Source organism: Xiphophorus maculatus, chromosome 12 (assembly GCF_002775205.1).
Source record: "Xiphophorus maculatus strain JP 163 A chromosome 12, X_maculatus-5.0-male, whole genome shotgun sequence".
NCBI classification, from domain to species: domain Eukaryota; kingdom Metazoa; phylum Chordata; class Actinopteri; order Cyprinodontiformes; family Poeciliidae; genus Xiphophorus; species Xiphophorus maculatus.
In genome coordinates this window covers 4,097,882-4,114,217 of record NC_036454.1, presented here as the reverse complement: position 1 = coordinate 4,114,217, position 16,336 = coordinate 4,097,882, and the positions used below count along the sequence as shown (strand labels likewise).

The 16,336-nt window shown below is 37.7% G+C and overlaps 1 protein-coding gene across 2 annotated transcripts; it reads left to right on the top strand.

Annotated features, from left to right (window-relative positions):
* The first annotated feature begins 873 nt into the window (after positions 1-873).
* LOC111610298 (zinc finger protein 271-like) lies at positions 874-14,087 on the top strand. 2 transcript variants are annotated; one of them, XM_023343578.1, is made up of 5 exons: positions 874-907; positions 1,348-1,396; positions 2,549-3,488; positions 13,192-13,468; positions 13,553-14,087. In XM_023343578.1, the coding sequence occupies exons 2-5, from the start codon at positions 1,355-1,357 to the stop codon at positions 14,031-14,033; spliced, it is 1,740 nt and encodes a 579-aa protein (XP_023199346.1). In that variant the 5' UTR covers positions 874-907; positions 1,348-1,354; the 3' UTR covers positions 14,034-14,087. The 2 variants fall into 2 exon arrangements, with proteins under 2 accessions (XP_023199346.1, XP_023199347.1); XM_023343579.1 differs by lacking the exons at positions 874-907; positions 1,348-1,396; positions 2,549-3,488 and adding exons at positions 11,488-11,526; positions 11,971-12,019 and having other exon boundaries at positions 13,092-14,087.
* The last annotated feature ends 2,249 nt before the right edge of the window (positions 14,088-16,336 follow it).

Genomic DNA, 16,336 nt, shown 5'->3' with positions numbered 1-16,336 from the left:
TCCAAATATCTTACAACACTTTAAATAAGACAAGCTAACTAGAAAGTAACTTTTCAGCAACATATAGAGGATTGTTTGAAGTAAATCCTTAATATTGATGACAAAGTTCTAGTTCTATATGCTGATAAATTAACTTATGGGGAAAATGGCTTTTACAGGTTAAATAATCTGCCAATAATTCCATATGAAGGAATTATTAATTATTGATTTCCAATAAATTGCTTAAACTTTTATGTTTAGTTTAGTTACTTCAGTCTTAGTATCACATTAGCTTAGTTGTCCAGGGGTTGCAACCCTGAGGGCTGCGGGCCGTTACCATGGCGATCCGGGTCGGGGCCCACGGGGCTACGACGGCCGGAAGGAACGGGCCGCCATATTTTAGCTCAGGATCCATATGCACCACATTTAGTGATTGTTGCTGTGATATTTGTGCCGCCCGACAGGGGGACTGTTGGGAATAAATAATTCTGTGTTCCTCCGTCTCTTTTAGCTTCTGCAGGCTCGGATAAACACAGAGGCTCACACATACGAATGCAGCTTGTTTTAAAAGAAGTGACATTTACAAAACATAACAAATATAGTCATTTGTTACAACTATGGTTACATTAAGATGTAAAATATCACAACAACCTGTCTCCATGGAAACAGTACTGTATGCACCATAACAAGTTTCCAGATCTGTTAAAATAAAATAGATTTAACATTTAAATGAAACTTTCTGGTGCACAGAAGAATAAAGTCTGTAATTAGCCTAATCAGATGGCTGATTGTTTTGTTTTAAATACATAGAGTTAAATGTTTATGGAGCTGTAATCCTTTGAACAATGTTACCATGGAAACCATAAGAGCATCTGTCAAATGTAAATATTATAACAAAGATAAGCTGTAGAGGTGGCTCGCAGAAATTGTAAGTAAATGCTTATTTCTTTATCACATATATTTGTAATAATTCATACTGATGTTTAATACAAAATACAAAATGTAGAATCATGTCATCACTAAAACTTAAACCTGTGAAGCAGAAATCATCCCTGTGTTTCATGATTCTCAGTTATTTCTGTTAAAATGCTAGAAGTTTACAAAGCATCTGTTTAAATGCATAGTTAGCTTAGCTTATGAAAACTTTCTAAATGAAAAACAGAAATGAAAACTTTTCAGAGAAATTAGGGAATGTATTTAATCCTGGCTGACATAAAGCAGGAAGTTAAGACTGTTTTAAAATCATAATGTGTGAAATCAGGTTGTCTCTAATAAATATCTGGTTTCAACTATATCTGAAACTGCTGCCACTGCTGCACAAATATCCTAAATTCAATTTTCCATGTTATGAATGTTTGTTTTACGCAGGACTGAAATGGAGAAACTTCACCTGGAAGAGAAGGCATCACTGGAAGAGGTTAGTTATTAAAACTTGTGGGAACTAATTGCTACTTTATTGTTTTTAATAGTCTTTCTGCATTTACTTTAAATATTCTCTCTGTGCATGAATGGGATTTCTCTGGGTACTCTGGCTTCATGCCACACCTCAAAAACATGACATTTATTTTCATTTGGGTTTTCTGAACTGCTATAAGTATGAAGGTGTGTGTGTGTGTGTGTGTGTGTGTGTGTGTGTGTGTGTGTGTGTGTGTGTGTGTGTGTGTGTGTGTGTGTGTGTGTGTGTGTGTGTGTGTGTGTGTGTGTGCGAGTGTGTGTGTGTGTGTGAGAACTAACCTTCCTCCCGGATTCACAGACATTCTTGTCCTCACAAATAATTATTTATCATAAAACACCTGAATAATATATTAACTGCTAAAAAGGTTAAATGTAAAAATTAAAATCTGAATCTGCCTTCAAATAATGATTCATATCAATGAAGATATTTGTGGAGAATTTAGTAAAATTATAGGATAGTTTTCAACACAATGACAAGAAAAACAGATTAAAAAATACAAAACTGGAACTTTTCTTGTCCTTCTGTTGTGGAAATTCAATGCAATTGTTCTGTTGTATATTACTGACCACTATGAGCCGACTGTGGCTCTGTGGGTAGAGTAGTTGTTTTGTGATCAGAAGGTTGTAGGTTCAATTCCAGGTTCCTCCTGGCACATGTTGATGTACCCCTGGGCAAGGCACTTACCCCCTACTGATGTATAAATGTGAGAGTTTGTGTGTGTGAATGGGTGGATGTGACTCCAGTGTAAAGCGCTTTGAATGGTCAAAATGATTGGAAAAGATCTATATAAGTTCAGTCATTTACCATTTTATTAAAATGTACTTTTGCCATTATGCCTAGATTAAAAGACCGTCAGTTGGTTTTTCTGCATTTTTAACTAAATTATTAGGAGCCATTATAAAATGTCCAAAGAGCCACTGGTGGGGCCACAGGTTCCAGACCTCTAGTCTACCTGAGAGAAAGGCACATTTATACTTTTTGCATTTGATTAAACTAAACGGGGAGATGTGTTAGGATGCTCTTAATCCCTGCAAAGCAATAAAGCTGTTGACTATCAAAGTGTTTGTGTGTTATATTTACTGTTGGTTATAATTACTGCACTTCCCTTCGTAGAACCAAACCTGCACAAACCCAGGCGGCCATGATGATAAAGCCTCAGTTGGTCCCAGCGATGGACAGCAGGTTCAGCCCACCCAGAGGCTGCAGAACAAACACCGTTGTGACAAGTGTCTGAAATATTTCAGATTCAAGTCGTATCTGAAAATTCATCAACACATTCACACTGGAGAGAAGCCTTATAGCTGCAGTCAGTGTGAGAAGAGATTCAGATTTGCTTCAGGACTGAAGACTCATCAGCGAATCCACACTGGAGAGAAGCAATATCTCTGTGACCAGTGTGGAAAGGCTTTTATTCAGAAGGTTAGTTTTAACCGCCATCAGCTAATCCACACTGGTGAAAAGCCTTATAGCTGCAGTCAGTGTGAGAAGAGATTCAGATTTTATTCAGGAGTGAAGACTCATCAGCGAATCCACACTGGAGAGAAGCGCTATCTCTGTGACCAGTGTGGAAAGGCTTTTATTCAGAAGGTTAGTTTTAACCGCCATCAGCGAATCCACACTGTTGAAAAGCCTTATAGCTGCAGTCAATGTGAGAAGAGATTCAAAGATTCCTCAGGGCTGAAGAATCATCAGCGAATCCACACTGGTGAAAAGCCTTATAGCTGCAGTCAGTGTGAGAAGAGATTCAAACGTTCCTCAAATCTGAAGAGTCATCAGCGAATCCACACTGGAGAGAAGCGCTATCTCTGTGACCAGTGTGGAAAGGCTTTTATTCAGAAGGGTCATTTTAACAGCCATCAGCGAATCCACACTGGTGAAAAGCCTTATAGCTGCAATTGTTGTGAGAAGAGATTCAAAGATCTGTCAACGCTGAAGCGTCATCAGCGAACACACACTGATGAAAAGCCTTATAGCTGCAGTCAATGTGAGAAGACATTCAGACATTCCTCAGGGCTGAAGCGTCATCAGAAAATCCACACTGGAGAAAAAGCCTGATCCACACAAGACAGCAGCAACATCTGGAATGTGAGGGAACTTCTTTCTCTCCTGCTGTCTTCTATCACTATGGCGACAACAGCCGTTGCTGTCAGTAACATTTATATCAATAATAATAACAAGCATGCAAATAAATTGTCATGTCGTCCTTTTGTTGTAGCAAAAACAAAGATGCTGTCAGGATCTGGGGTTGTTTGAGTTTGGTGTTGGAATTTTGTTTTTTTTTGTGTTCCTTAGATTTTTCTATTTCTGCCTTGTTTTCCACTTCTGTTCTTCCTTAGAGTAATTAAGTAAAGTTTAATTATAAACTGCCTGTCACAGACACAAAATCACAATAGAAATCAGCCTTAAAACAATAGAAAACATTAAACCAACATAAGAAACACAGTAAAATCAAGAGATAAAAACCTGGGAAAATACAAATGTTTTAGTTGCTTTTTAAAAACGTCCAGTCAGACAAACGGAGCTGCAAGGGTAAACTGTTCCACAGCCACCGACTGAAAGGCCCCCGTTAGTTTTTAACCGTGTTGGTGGAACAACCAAAACATTCAGAGTTTGAGAACGAAGACCATGAGCAGCAGAATATTTAGTTAAAAGCTGACAAAGGTAATCAGGAGCCTGGTCTTGTAATGTTCTGTATGTCAGCAGAAGTACTTTAAAACAAATCTTAAAATCACCTGGAAGCCAGTGGAGTGAAAATGGAACAGGAGAGATATGACAGAATCTATTGGGTTTGGTGAGAAGTCTGGCTGCTGCGTTCTGTATTGATTGCAAAGGTGAAATTGAGGATTTATCCAGGCAGTTAAAAAGGGCATTACAGTTTTCCAGAGGAGATGACATAAAAGCAGGAATGATTTTCTCCAGGTCAACTCTGGAGACCATTTGTCTAATTTTAGAAATTTTCTGAAAAGAAAGAAATAAGAACGGGAAACAGCCTTAATGTGAGTCGAAGCCATTTGATTCATCATAATCATCCAACCTTTCTCATCCAAACTGGAACCTGAACTGGGAATGCAGATCATATTAATACATGACTGTGCTGCATAAACTCCTGTACCTAAGTGGCCCATAAAGGATCAATTTGAACTGGAAGAAATGAAGGAAACAAGATGTGGAAATGATATTCATGACGGCTTGTGTTCACAGCAGGAATGTGTGTATTTTATCAGCTGTCATCTGATTTATGGGTTGTTTAAATCACTTTTTTTATATATATATTAAAGGATATTTTAGGTGATCAAACCACACACAAGAAAATCACTAATAAACTTTATCTTATTTTCTAGCCTGCATTTAGTGCTTAGTGAAATTTAAACATATCCTTCAAAATTTTGGAAGAAATATTATCTGATTGGAATCAGATTTTTTTACAAATTGAATTTATGACAATGAATTTTTATCTTGTGCAATTTTGTCAACACTTTTTTATTTTTACACTTTAAATTCACTGCAAAAAATTCACCTGCAGAAATTTGCCTTCAAAAATTAGCCTGAAAACATAAAATAAAATTTCAAAAATTACATTTTTCAAGAAACATTTGCGGATGAATTTTTTTGTGCATTTAGAGTAAAAAATATATATTGATAATTGCACAGAATATATTCAGTGTTATAATTTCAATGTGTTAAAAATGTGATTAAATTTCCTCCACATAGTGTTCCTACATATTTTTCCACATCCAATTTTTTTTATTTTTCAATACTTTTCAATTGTTTGGCTTGTGTGAATGGTAATAATAAAGAGCACCTCTATCTCAGTTGTAGGGTTTTATATATCAGGACAAAATATCCTTCTGAACTCTGAAATTGGTTTAAATGTGACCGCAAAGGTGAAAAAAAGTCAAAAAAGATACTTTTCTCCAACTGGAAAATGAATAGAGTTCAGACTGTTGGAAAATTTCATCATAATTCTTCCAAACTTGGTGGATCATTGCTGACGTCTCCATATTAGCACACAAAGATCATGTTTTCATACAGATGCTCACTCTGATCCCTCTATTTTCAATCCTTCACTTTGTTTTCCAACTCAACGCTCTGCAGGTTTTCCAGTGGAGTTATTAGTTCACCGCCTGTCAGAAAGCTGCAGAGGAAAACTGACACTTTATTGTTAAATCAACTTGAGTCTTTCTAGAGAAGAAAAAATGGTTTATTGTAGAATTTCTATTTTTCAAATGAAATGTATTTTGAAAATAAACGGTTATCAAACACCGATGGCGTCCTGGTGATTTTTACTGGAACTTGTAGCAACAGGTGGCTTGATTCTGACAGAGTTGGGTACTAACTAATTACACTCACCCAAGTATCTTTGAAAAAAATACTTTTAGGAGTATTTTTACTACTCTGTAGTTTCAGTAATTTTATGATGAAGTATTTCTACTCTAACTTGAGTAAAATTTCTGGATTTTCTACCCACTGAATGAAAAACAAACATGTTTTAACCAAAACTTCACCAGACACACACCTGCAGTTTGTTAAAGTTTTTAAGATTTTTTTATTGAAAGAAACTGATTTGGACAAAAATATTTGCCTAATATTATTACTTTTTGCTCCTTATATGAATTATTGTCATTTTACAGTAAAATTTCCACTTAAATTAATATTTCGGTCCATCTGATGATGACATTTTTAAATATTAAATGATTAATAATCTGATCAGTACTTGAGTACTTTTTACCAGATATGTTTTGCTCTTACTTGAGTAATTTCTTGGACAGATACTTTTTACTTTTACTACAGTAAAATATGTTGAAGTAGTGCTGCTCTTTCTTGAGTACAATTTCTGAGATCTTTCCCCAGATCTGGTTTCTCAACGCACTTCTGATTTGATTCTTTGGAAAATAAAATATATTCCATTAATTTATTGCTAAAATGTAGCCGTACACTGACAGGTAGTTAGTCACAATTAAAACCTGATCAAAAAGTTGAATAAGTGTTAAAATAAACCAGCTTAAGAACCTCCCTCCTCACTGGAGACTTTCTCTGTAAGCCAGAGGAACGGCTGGTTGTGAAACTGGCAGCAGGTCAGCCGTCAGGCCGCCTGTCTCACATCAACAACAACGGCACAGTCAAAGTCTGAGACGTCTCTTTCCTTCCTCATTCTGAGGTTTTGAACTTCAGCTAATCTTCTTCACCACATCCAGAAACCTTCATGCTTTCATTTGCATTTGGCTGGAAACTAGAGGTGGGCGGATAGATGCAAAATACTGATGTTGATTCCCAAGTTGGTTTATTGGATCAATACTAACATGACAAGATCAAAATTTTATTTAATTTTTGTACTGCAGTTTCTCAACTCTTACTAAAAACAGATTTTTTGATTGGATATAAAATTATATATTTTTTTGTTTAGGAAAAAATGCACACACATTTCAATTGTTTCTGTTAATTGTGTAAATATAAAGTATTTTGTAGAATATAAACTTTAAAGTTTGAACAAAATAAGTCAAAGGAAAACGCACCAAACACCAAAAGGTCAGAAGTTTTAAAATCAGTGTTAAAATCAGCGACACCGGCCCGGTATTTACATGGTTTCAGATTGATATAAAATAAATTAGAATAATAAAATACACAGAATCGTACAACTCTGTTAACAACAATTTGAACAACTGTAGCAAATAAAGTCGCTGGTGTGTGTATAATGGTGAGAGGTTGGATAAAGTTAACATTTATTAATAATTCAATCGGAATTGTTGGATATTTAAAATATATATTTTAATGGATTGGTTTGGTTAGGTTTAATGTTTCTAAATCAGATTATTTTACATATTTTCGGAAGGGAAATATAGTATAAATAGAAAACTTAATGTTTCAGTGAAAAACTCTAAACAAACCGGAATCTATATTATTGTTCAAACCTGTTTATAGTGAAGCCATTTTATAACCGGTGCTGCGGCGCCCTCTGGTGTCTGAGGAGTATTACTACAGAATGAAGCAGTTCTGCATGTCGACCGATGTTCCTGAACTTCAAGCAACAACTTCCAGCAAAATTGTTTGATAAAACCAAACGAAACTCACAATATTATGATCCATCATTGAACTTGATTGTTTTTTGAAGAAAAAACAAAACAACATTGCAGGTTTTACAAGTGTTGCTGAAGCAAAGTCCTAAAATGTATTTGAGTCATTTCTAAACACCTGCAGAGTTTTGCTGCCAGCGAATTAAAGCTGAATAAATAACGAAAAACAATTACTTTGACATTCTTTAGCTTCAACGGCGAAGGCTGTAAAAATATTAGGCTGGCCTCATTAAATATTCTATTAACGGATGTTCACAGGTTCTCGTCAATTTAAATTATTTTGGTATTTTTAAATTTTTTTTAAAAAAGTATAAGAAGTTGAGCCAATGGTTACTTCAAACAGGGAAAAGTTGGTCAACATGGTCAAAAGTTTGGAAGTTGAAGGAAGGGCGTAAATCCCATCTCATTATTGGGGGGAAATAAACAGGAACGTTTCTTAAGCGCAAAGTTAAAGTTTAATGTCACGTAAAATATGGTTCAAAAATATTGTTGTGTTCAAGCCTTAGGACCAAAATGTAAGTAGCAATGCATAACAAATATGTTTTTTCTCAACGCGCTGAGATCCACTGAACTCAAACTGAGATTCAAATGTTATTTAGATACGAGTTTGGTTCCGGGTCACCGATCTAAATAAAAACAAGTTTTAATGAGTGACTCCACTTAATAAAATTCCTCATAAATGTTGATTCATTGCAGTGGCTCTTAATACAAGTTATGTGTTATATAAATTATAACTTCAGTTGCTTTAAACTGGTTTTGTGGGGCGGGTGGGTTCGGAGGCTGTTCCGTGTCCTGGATGGCTGAGAACCCAAACATGTAGAAATTGAATATCTGGGAGTATCATAACTTCAACTTATGGCTCAGCACCAGAGTTTTCTAGAAAATATTCAGGTTTTATTTTGTGGTTTTAAAGGCTCTACGTTGAAGAAGATAAGAAATAAAGGCAAACTTTATTAATTTTCCCCGTCAGCTGCTCGGCTCCCATACTGAGCTGTCGGCTAGTGGTAACGCTCAGCCCCTCCAGGTTCAAACTGTTCTTATTAAAGTAAGAGTTAGAGAGCTGAATGTAATTGAAATATTGGAAACCTTCCACAGAAAAAAGCTAAGTCTATGAAAGCAATGTAGCCAGTTTAGCTAGTTTTGATTTAAGGCAAAACGAGGCAGTTTATCATGATTCAGCCAAAGTAATGAAATATTGATCTGATTTTTATTGTTAATGTGTTTCTTCCTATTGAGCAGTGAAAGTAAATAAAATGTGTAGCATGTATTTGACTTTAAGTATTTACTTACTGGAAGGTTCTTTGTTTGTGCTGCAGCTAACAGCTAGCAGCTAACAGCTAGCAGCTAACAGCTAGCAGCTAACAGCTAGCAGCTAACTGCTAGCTCCTCACTTCAGCGGCTCTAACGGAGCCGGTTCCGTTCAGCTGCTGTTGCTCCTCCTACACTTTGGACTGAACCATTGTTCCAACAATAGTGTGGAGGCGGAGGGACTTAAAAAAATAATACATTTTTCTTAGATGAATGGCAGATTTATTTCGTTCTGTGTTTCTATTGAATTTTTCTATTGATATTGTTTAAAATAGTTTTCTGCCCTGCAAAGTGTATGAGACTCAGCAGAGAGTTTCTCTGTAAGCTTGGAAACTGATGAGCTTTAATTATATATCACAAGTAGGCCTGTTGCAATAAACAATAAATCAATTGATCGCATAATAAGTTAAAACAACTGCCATGGGCATGATTTATTGTTTCTCTTTCTACAAAAAAATATTTTAAAAATGAACAATTTTGTTTACAGAGACTTCATCAGTCATTTTATTTATTGTTTCTGTTTTACGTCATGATTTGCGGTTAGAGGTGGTGAGGTAGATGAGGTTGGACCCAGGTTAAGATGCAAATGATAGTTTTAATAAGGAAGTGTACAGAAATCCAGGCAGCACAGGTGATCGATGAGACAAGATAAACACAGATACTGGTTGTACTTGTGCCACTGGTTGCACTGGTAGCACTGGCAGCAAAGTCAACACAAAGATCCAACAGGGAAATACAGACGGGGTGGATATAAACACACAGGGAAGGTAATCAGGGGAAACAGGACACAGCTGGGATCAATCAAGGGGTGGATGAGACGACACAGGAACTGAATAAACACACAGAAAACCCAAATCCTCACATTTTATTTATTTTATTGCCATTACCATTATATTACTTTAAAAATGGTCTGAAATCAACAATATTATCGTTTATCACAATAACTTCTGGGACAATTTGTCGTCTAGTAAAGTTTGCTATTGAGACAGGCCTAATTACTAACCTGCTTTAACATTCAGTTTTCACCCAAATCAGCAGAATTTACTCTGAATTCACTGCGTTTAGTTATTAAAGCAGTAGAGTCACAACACAAAGCCAGATCCAAACAGTCCCACCCAGAAAATCAGCTTCACCAAGGATTATTTTATCAAAACTCTTGAAATACCTTTAGCGGCTGAGTAATCCCAGATCTGTTTTCTTATCTTTGCACCTGTTGAAGTTTTAATACCTTTAATGTCCCTCAAGTTATACGAGACTTGAAATATTTAATAAAACTTTGCATGGTGGCTCCATGACAATCAGGATCTCTGATTTCTGCTTTTAGATTTGCTGCGTTATAGGCGTTACCTTGGATTGGCTGCAGGTGAGCTGAGCTCCGCCGCCATGTTCTGCTTCTCCTGTACGCCCAGAACAGCTGCAGGCTTCACATTCAGGCAGTTTATATGAATAAATGAACCGATCTGATCCGAGCCGCATCAGGGAAGTCCCCCTCAGAGGGACAAAGAACCCTGATGTGGAACCAGAAAGATTTAGCAGGATTAGGATTGAGCAGCAGCAGTATTAATCTTGGTCTACAGTAGCACATGTAGTGACTGAGCTCAGTTACATCAACAGCATGTAAAGACAAGACTTTGTGTTTTTGCAGTGTATCACACAAAATGGGAATAAGCATCTGAAAATTGTGAAAATAGATTATTTTTGCTAATAATGCAGACAACAACCTGTTTCTGTGGTTTTCATCTAAATATTGTCCTCCAGATTATTTTTTATTCTAGCAGGAAACTTTTTGGTCGAGTTTCTAGTCCAAATATCTTACAACACTTTAAATAAGACAAGCTAACTAGAAAGTAACTTTTCAGCAACATATAGAGGATTGTTTGAAGTAAATCCTTAATATTGATGACAAAGTTCTAGTTCTATATGCTGATAAATTAACTTATGGGGAAAATGGCTTTTACAGGTTAAATAATCTGCCAATAATTCCATATGAAGGAATTATTAATTATTGATTTCCAATAAATTGCTTAAACTTTTATGTTTAGTTTAGTTACTTCAGTCTTAGTATCACATTAGCTTAGTTGTCCAGGGGTTGCAACCCTGAGGGCTGCGGGCCGTTACCATGGTGATCCGGGTCGGGGCCCACGGGGCTACGACGGCCGGAAGGAACGGGCCGCCATATTTTAGCTCAGGATCCATATGCACCACATTTAGTGATTGTTGCTGTGATATTTGTGCCGCCCGACAGGGGGACTGTTGGGAATAAATAATTCTGTGTTCCTCCGTCTCTTTTAGCTTCTGCAGGCTCGGATAAACACAGAGGCTCACACATACGAATGCAGCTTGTTTTAAAAGAAGTGACATTTACAAAACATAACAAATATAGTCATTTGTTACAACTATGGTTACATTAAGATGTAAAATATCCAAACAACCTGTCTCCATGGAAACAGTACTGTATGCACCATGACAAGTTTCCAGATCTGTTAAAATAAAATAGATTTAACATTTAAATGAAACTTTCTGGTGCACAGAAGAATAAAGTCTGTAATTAGCCTAATCAGATGGCTGATTGTTTTGTTTTAAATACATAGAGAGTTAAATGTTTATGGAGCTGTAATCCTTTGAACAATGTTACCATGGAAACCATAAGAGCATCTGTCAAAATGTAAATATTATAACAAAGATAATCTGAAGAGGTGGCTCGCAGAAATTGTAAGTAAATGCTTATTTCTTTATCACATATATTTGTAATAATTCATACTGATGTTTAATAATTCACTGTACAAAATGTAGAATCATGTCATCACTAAAACTTAAACGTGTGAAGCAGAAATCATCCCTCTGTTTCATGATTCTCAGTTATTTCTGTTAAAAGTGCTAGAAGTTTACAAAGCATCTGTTTAAATGCACAGTTAGCTTAGCTTATGAAAACTTTCTAAATGACAAGCAGAAATGAAAACTTTTCAGAGAAATTAGGGAATGTATTTAATCCTGGCTGACATAAAGCAGGAAGTTAAGACTGTTTTAAAATCATAATGTGTGAAATCAGGTTGTCTCTAATAAATATCTGGTTTCAACTATATCTGAAACTGCTGCCACTGCTGCACAAATATCCTAAATTCAATTTTCCATGTTATGAATGTTTGTTTTACGCAGGACTGAAATGGAGAAACTTCACCTGGAAGAGAAGGCATCACTGGAAGAGGTTAGTTATTAAAACTTGTGGGAACTAATTGCTACTTTATTGTTTTTAATAGTCTTTCTGCATTTACTTTAAATGTTCTCTCTGCGCATGAATGGGATTTCTCTGGGTACTCTGGCTTCATACCACACCTCAAAAACATGACATTTATTTTCATTTGGGTTTTCTGAACTGCTATAAGTATGAAGGTGTGTGTGTGTGTGTGTGTGTGTGCGTGTGTGTGTGTGTGTGTGAACTAACCTTCCTCCCGGATTCACAGACATCCTTGTCCTCACAAATAGTTATTTATCATAAAACACCTGAATAATATATTAACTGCTAAAAAGGTTAAATGTAAAAATTAAAACCTGAATCTGCCTTCAAATAATGATTCATATCAATGAAGATATTTGTGGAGAATTTAGTAAAATTATAGGATAGTTTTCAACACAATGACAAGAAAAACAGATTAAAAAATACAAAACTGGAACTTTTCTTGTCCTTCTGTTGTGGAAATTCAATGCAATTGTTCTGTTGTATATTACTGACCACTATGAGCCGACTGTGGCTCTGTGGGTAGAGTAGTTGTTTTGTGATCAGAAGGTTGTAGGTTCAATTCCAGGTTCCTCCTGGCACATGTTGATGTACCCCTGGGCAAGGCACTTACCCCCTACTGATGTATAAATGTGAGAGTTTGTGTGTGTGAATGGGTGGATGTGACTCCAGTGTAAAGCGCTTTGAATGGTCAAAATGATTGGAAAAGATCCATATAAGTTCAGTCATTTACCATTTTATTAAAATGTACTTTTGTCATTATGCCTAGATTAAAAGACCGTCAGTTGGTTTTTCTGCATTTTTAACTAAATTATTAGGAGCCATTATAAAATGTCCAAAGAGCCACTGGTGGGGCCACAGGTTCCAGACCTCTAGTCTACCTGAGAGAAAGGCACATTTATACTTTTTGCATTTGATTAAACTAAACGGGGAGATGTGTTGGGATGCTTTTAATCTTTGCAAAGCAATAAAGCTGTTGACTATCAATGTGTTTGTGTATTATATTTACTGTTGGTTATAATTACTGCACTTCCCTCCGTAGAACCAAACCTGCACAAACCCAGGCGGCCATGATGATAAAGCCTCAGTTGGTCCCAGCGATGGACAGCAGGTTCAGCCCACCCAGAGGCTGCAGAACAAACACCGTTGTGACAAGTGTCTGAAATATTTCAGATGGAAGACGAATCTGAAAATTCATCAACACATTCACACTGGAGAGAAGCCTTATAGCTGCAGTCAGTGTGAGAAGAGATTCAAACAACTGTCAAATCTGAAGACTCATCAGCGAATCCACACTGGAGAGAAGCGCTATCTCTGTGACCAGTGTGGAAAGGCTTTTATTCAGAAGAGTAATTTTAACAGCCATCAGCGAATCCACACTGGTGAAAAGCCTTATAGCTGCAGTCAGTGTGAGAAGAGATTCAAAGATTGCTCAGGGCTGACATATCATAAGCATATCCACACTGGTGAAAAGCCTTTCAGATGTGATCAGTGTAAGAAGACATTCAAAAGTTCCTCACATCTTAAGAGTCATCAGCGAATCCACGCTGGTGAAAAGCCTTATAGCTGCAGTCAGTGTGAGAAGAGATTCCGAGATTCCTCAGGACTGAAGACTCATCTGCGAATCTACACTGGTGAAAAGCCTTATAGCTGCAGTCAGTGTGAGAAGAGATTCAGATTTGCTTCAGGACTGAAGACTCATCTGCGAATCCACACTGGTGAAAAGCCTTATAGATGTGACCAGTGTCAGAAGACATTCAAAAGTTCCTCACATCTTAAGAGTCATCTGCGAATCCACACTGGTGAAAAGCTTTATAGCTGCAGTCAGTGTGAGAAGAGATTCAGATTTGCTTCAGGACTGAAGGCTCATCTGCGAACCCACACTGGTGAAAAGCCTTATAGATGTGACCAGTGTGAGAAGACATTCAAACATTCCTCAGGGCTGAAGCGTCATCAGAAAGTCCACACTGGAGAAAAAACTTGATCCACACAAGACAGCAGCAACATCTGGAATGTGAGGGAACTTCTTTCTCTCCTCCTGTCTTCTATCACTATGGCGACAACAGCCGGTGCTGTCAGTAACATTTATATCAATAATAATAACAAGCATGCAAATAAATTGTCATGTCGTCCTTTTGTTGTAGCAAAAACAAAGATGCTGTCAGGATCTGGGGTTGTTTGAGTTTGGTTTTGGAATTTTGTCTTTTTTGGTGTTCCTTAGATTTTTCTATTTTTGCCTTGTTTTCCACTTCTGTTCTTCCTTAGAGTAATTAAGTAATCAGGAGCCTGGTCTTGTAATGTTCTGTATGTCAGCAGAAGTACTTTAAAACAAATCTTAAAATCACCTGGAAGCCAGTGGAGTGAAAATGGAACAGGAGAGATATGACAGAATCTATTGGGTTTGGTGAGAAGTCTGGCTGCTGCGTTCTGTATTGATTGCAAAGGTGAAATTGAGGATTTATCCAGGCAGTTAAAAAGGGCATTACAGTTTTCCAGAGGAGATGACATAAAAGCAGGAAGGATTTTCTCCAGGTCAACTCTGGAGACCATTTGTCTAATTTTAGATATGTTTCTGAAACGAAAGAAATAAGAACGGGAAACAGCCTTAATGTGAGTCGAAGCCATTTGATTCATCATAATCATCCAACCTTTCTCATCCAAACTGGAACCTGAACTGGGAATGCAGATCATATTAATACATGACTGTGCTGCATAAACTCCTGTACCTAAGTGGCCCATAAAGGATCAATTTGAACTGGAAGAAATGAAGGAAACAAGATGTGGAAATGATATTCATGACGGCTTGTGTTCACAGCAGGAATGTGTGTATTTTATCAGCTGTCATCTGATTTATGGGTTGTTTAAATCACTTTTTTTATATATATATTAAAGGATATTTTAGGTGATCAAACCACACACAAGAATATATATATATATATGTGTATGAATATATATATATATAAAAAAAAAATTCCCTTCTCACCCACCGCGGGTGGTTCTTATCCTCTGAGCCCGGGTCCTCTACCAGAGGCCTGGGAGCTTGAGGGTTCTGCACAGTATCTTGGCTGTGCCAAGGACTGCACATTTCTGGACTGAGATGTCTGATGTTGTTCCTGGGATCTGTTGTAGCCATTGGTCCAGTTTGGGGGTGACTGCCCCGAGGGCCCCGATGACCACAGGCACCACTGTGGTCTTCACCTTCCAGGCCCTCTCCAGTTCCTCCCTGAGGCCCTGGTATTTCTCTAGTTTCTCGTGCTCCTTTTTCCTGATGTTGCAGTCGCTTGGTATTGCTACATCTACCACAACGGCTTTCCTCTGTTGTTTATCCACTACGACAATGTCTGGTTGGTTCGCCATTACCATTTTGTCTGTCTGGATCTGGAAGCCCCACAGGATCTTAGCTCTGGCGTTCTCCGTCACCTTTGGGGGTCTTTCCCACTTTGATCTCAGGGTTTCCAGTCCACATTCTGCACAGATGTTTCTGTACACTATGCCTGCAACTTGGTTATGTCGTTCCATGTACGCTTTCCCTGCCAGTATCTTGCACCCTGCTGTTATGTGCTGGACTGTCTCAGGGGCCTCCTTGTACAACCTGCACCTTGAGTCTTGTCTGGTGTGGTATATCTGGGCCTCTATTGCTCTGGTGTTTAGGGCCTGTTCCTGGGCGGCCAGGATGAGGGCCTCTGTGCTGTCCTTGAGTCCAGCTTTTTCCAGCCATTGGTAGGATTTACTGATATCAGCCACATGGGTTATTTGCTGGTGGTACATCCCATGTAGGGGCTTGTCCTCCCATGATGGTATCTCTGGCACCTCAACCTCCATTCCCTGTTGTCTGAGACATTCACTGAGCACGTTGTCTGTTGAGGCTTTGTCCCTGATGTATTTATGGATCTTAGTTGTTTCGTCCTGGATTGTGGTTCTCACACTCACTAGTCCTCTGCCTCCTTCCTTGCGGCTCATGTACAGTCTGAGGGTGCTGGATTTGGGATGGAATCCTCCATGCATTGTTAGTAGTTTTCTAGTCTTAATATCAGTGGCTTTTATCTCCTCCTTTGGCCAGCTAATTATTCCAGCAGGGTATCTGATTACTGGCAGGGCATAGCTGTTTATCGCACGGATTTTGTTCTTGCCATTGAGCTGACTTCTCAGGACTTGCCTTATTCGTTGGGGGTATTTAGCTGTGGCTCCTTTCCTTGTGACCTCATCGAGGTTGCCATTTGCTTGTGGTATACCTAGGTACTTGTAACTGTCCTCTATGTCTGCTATTGTTCCTTCTGGGAGTGAGAC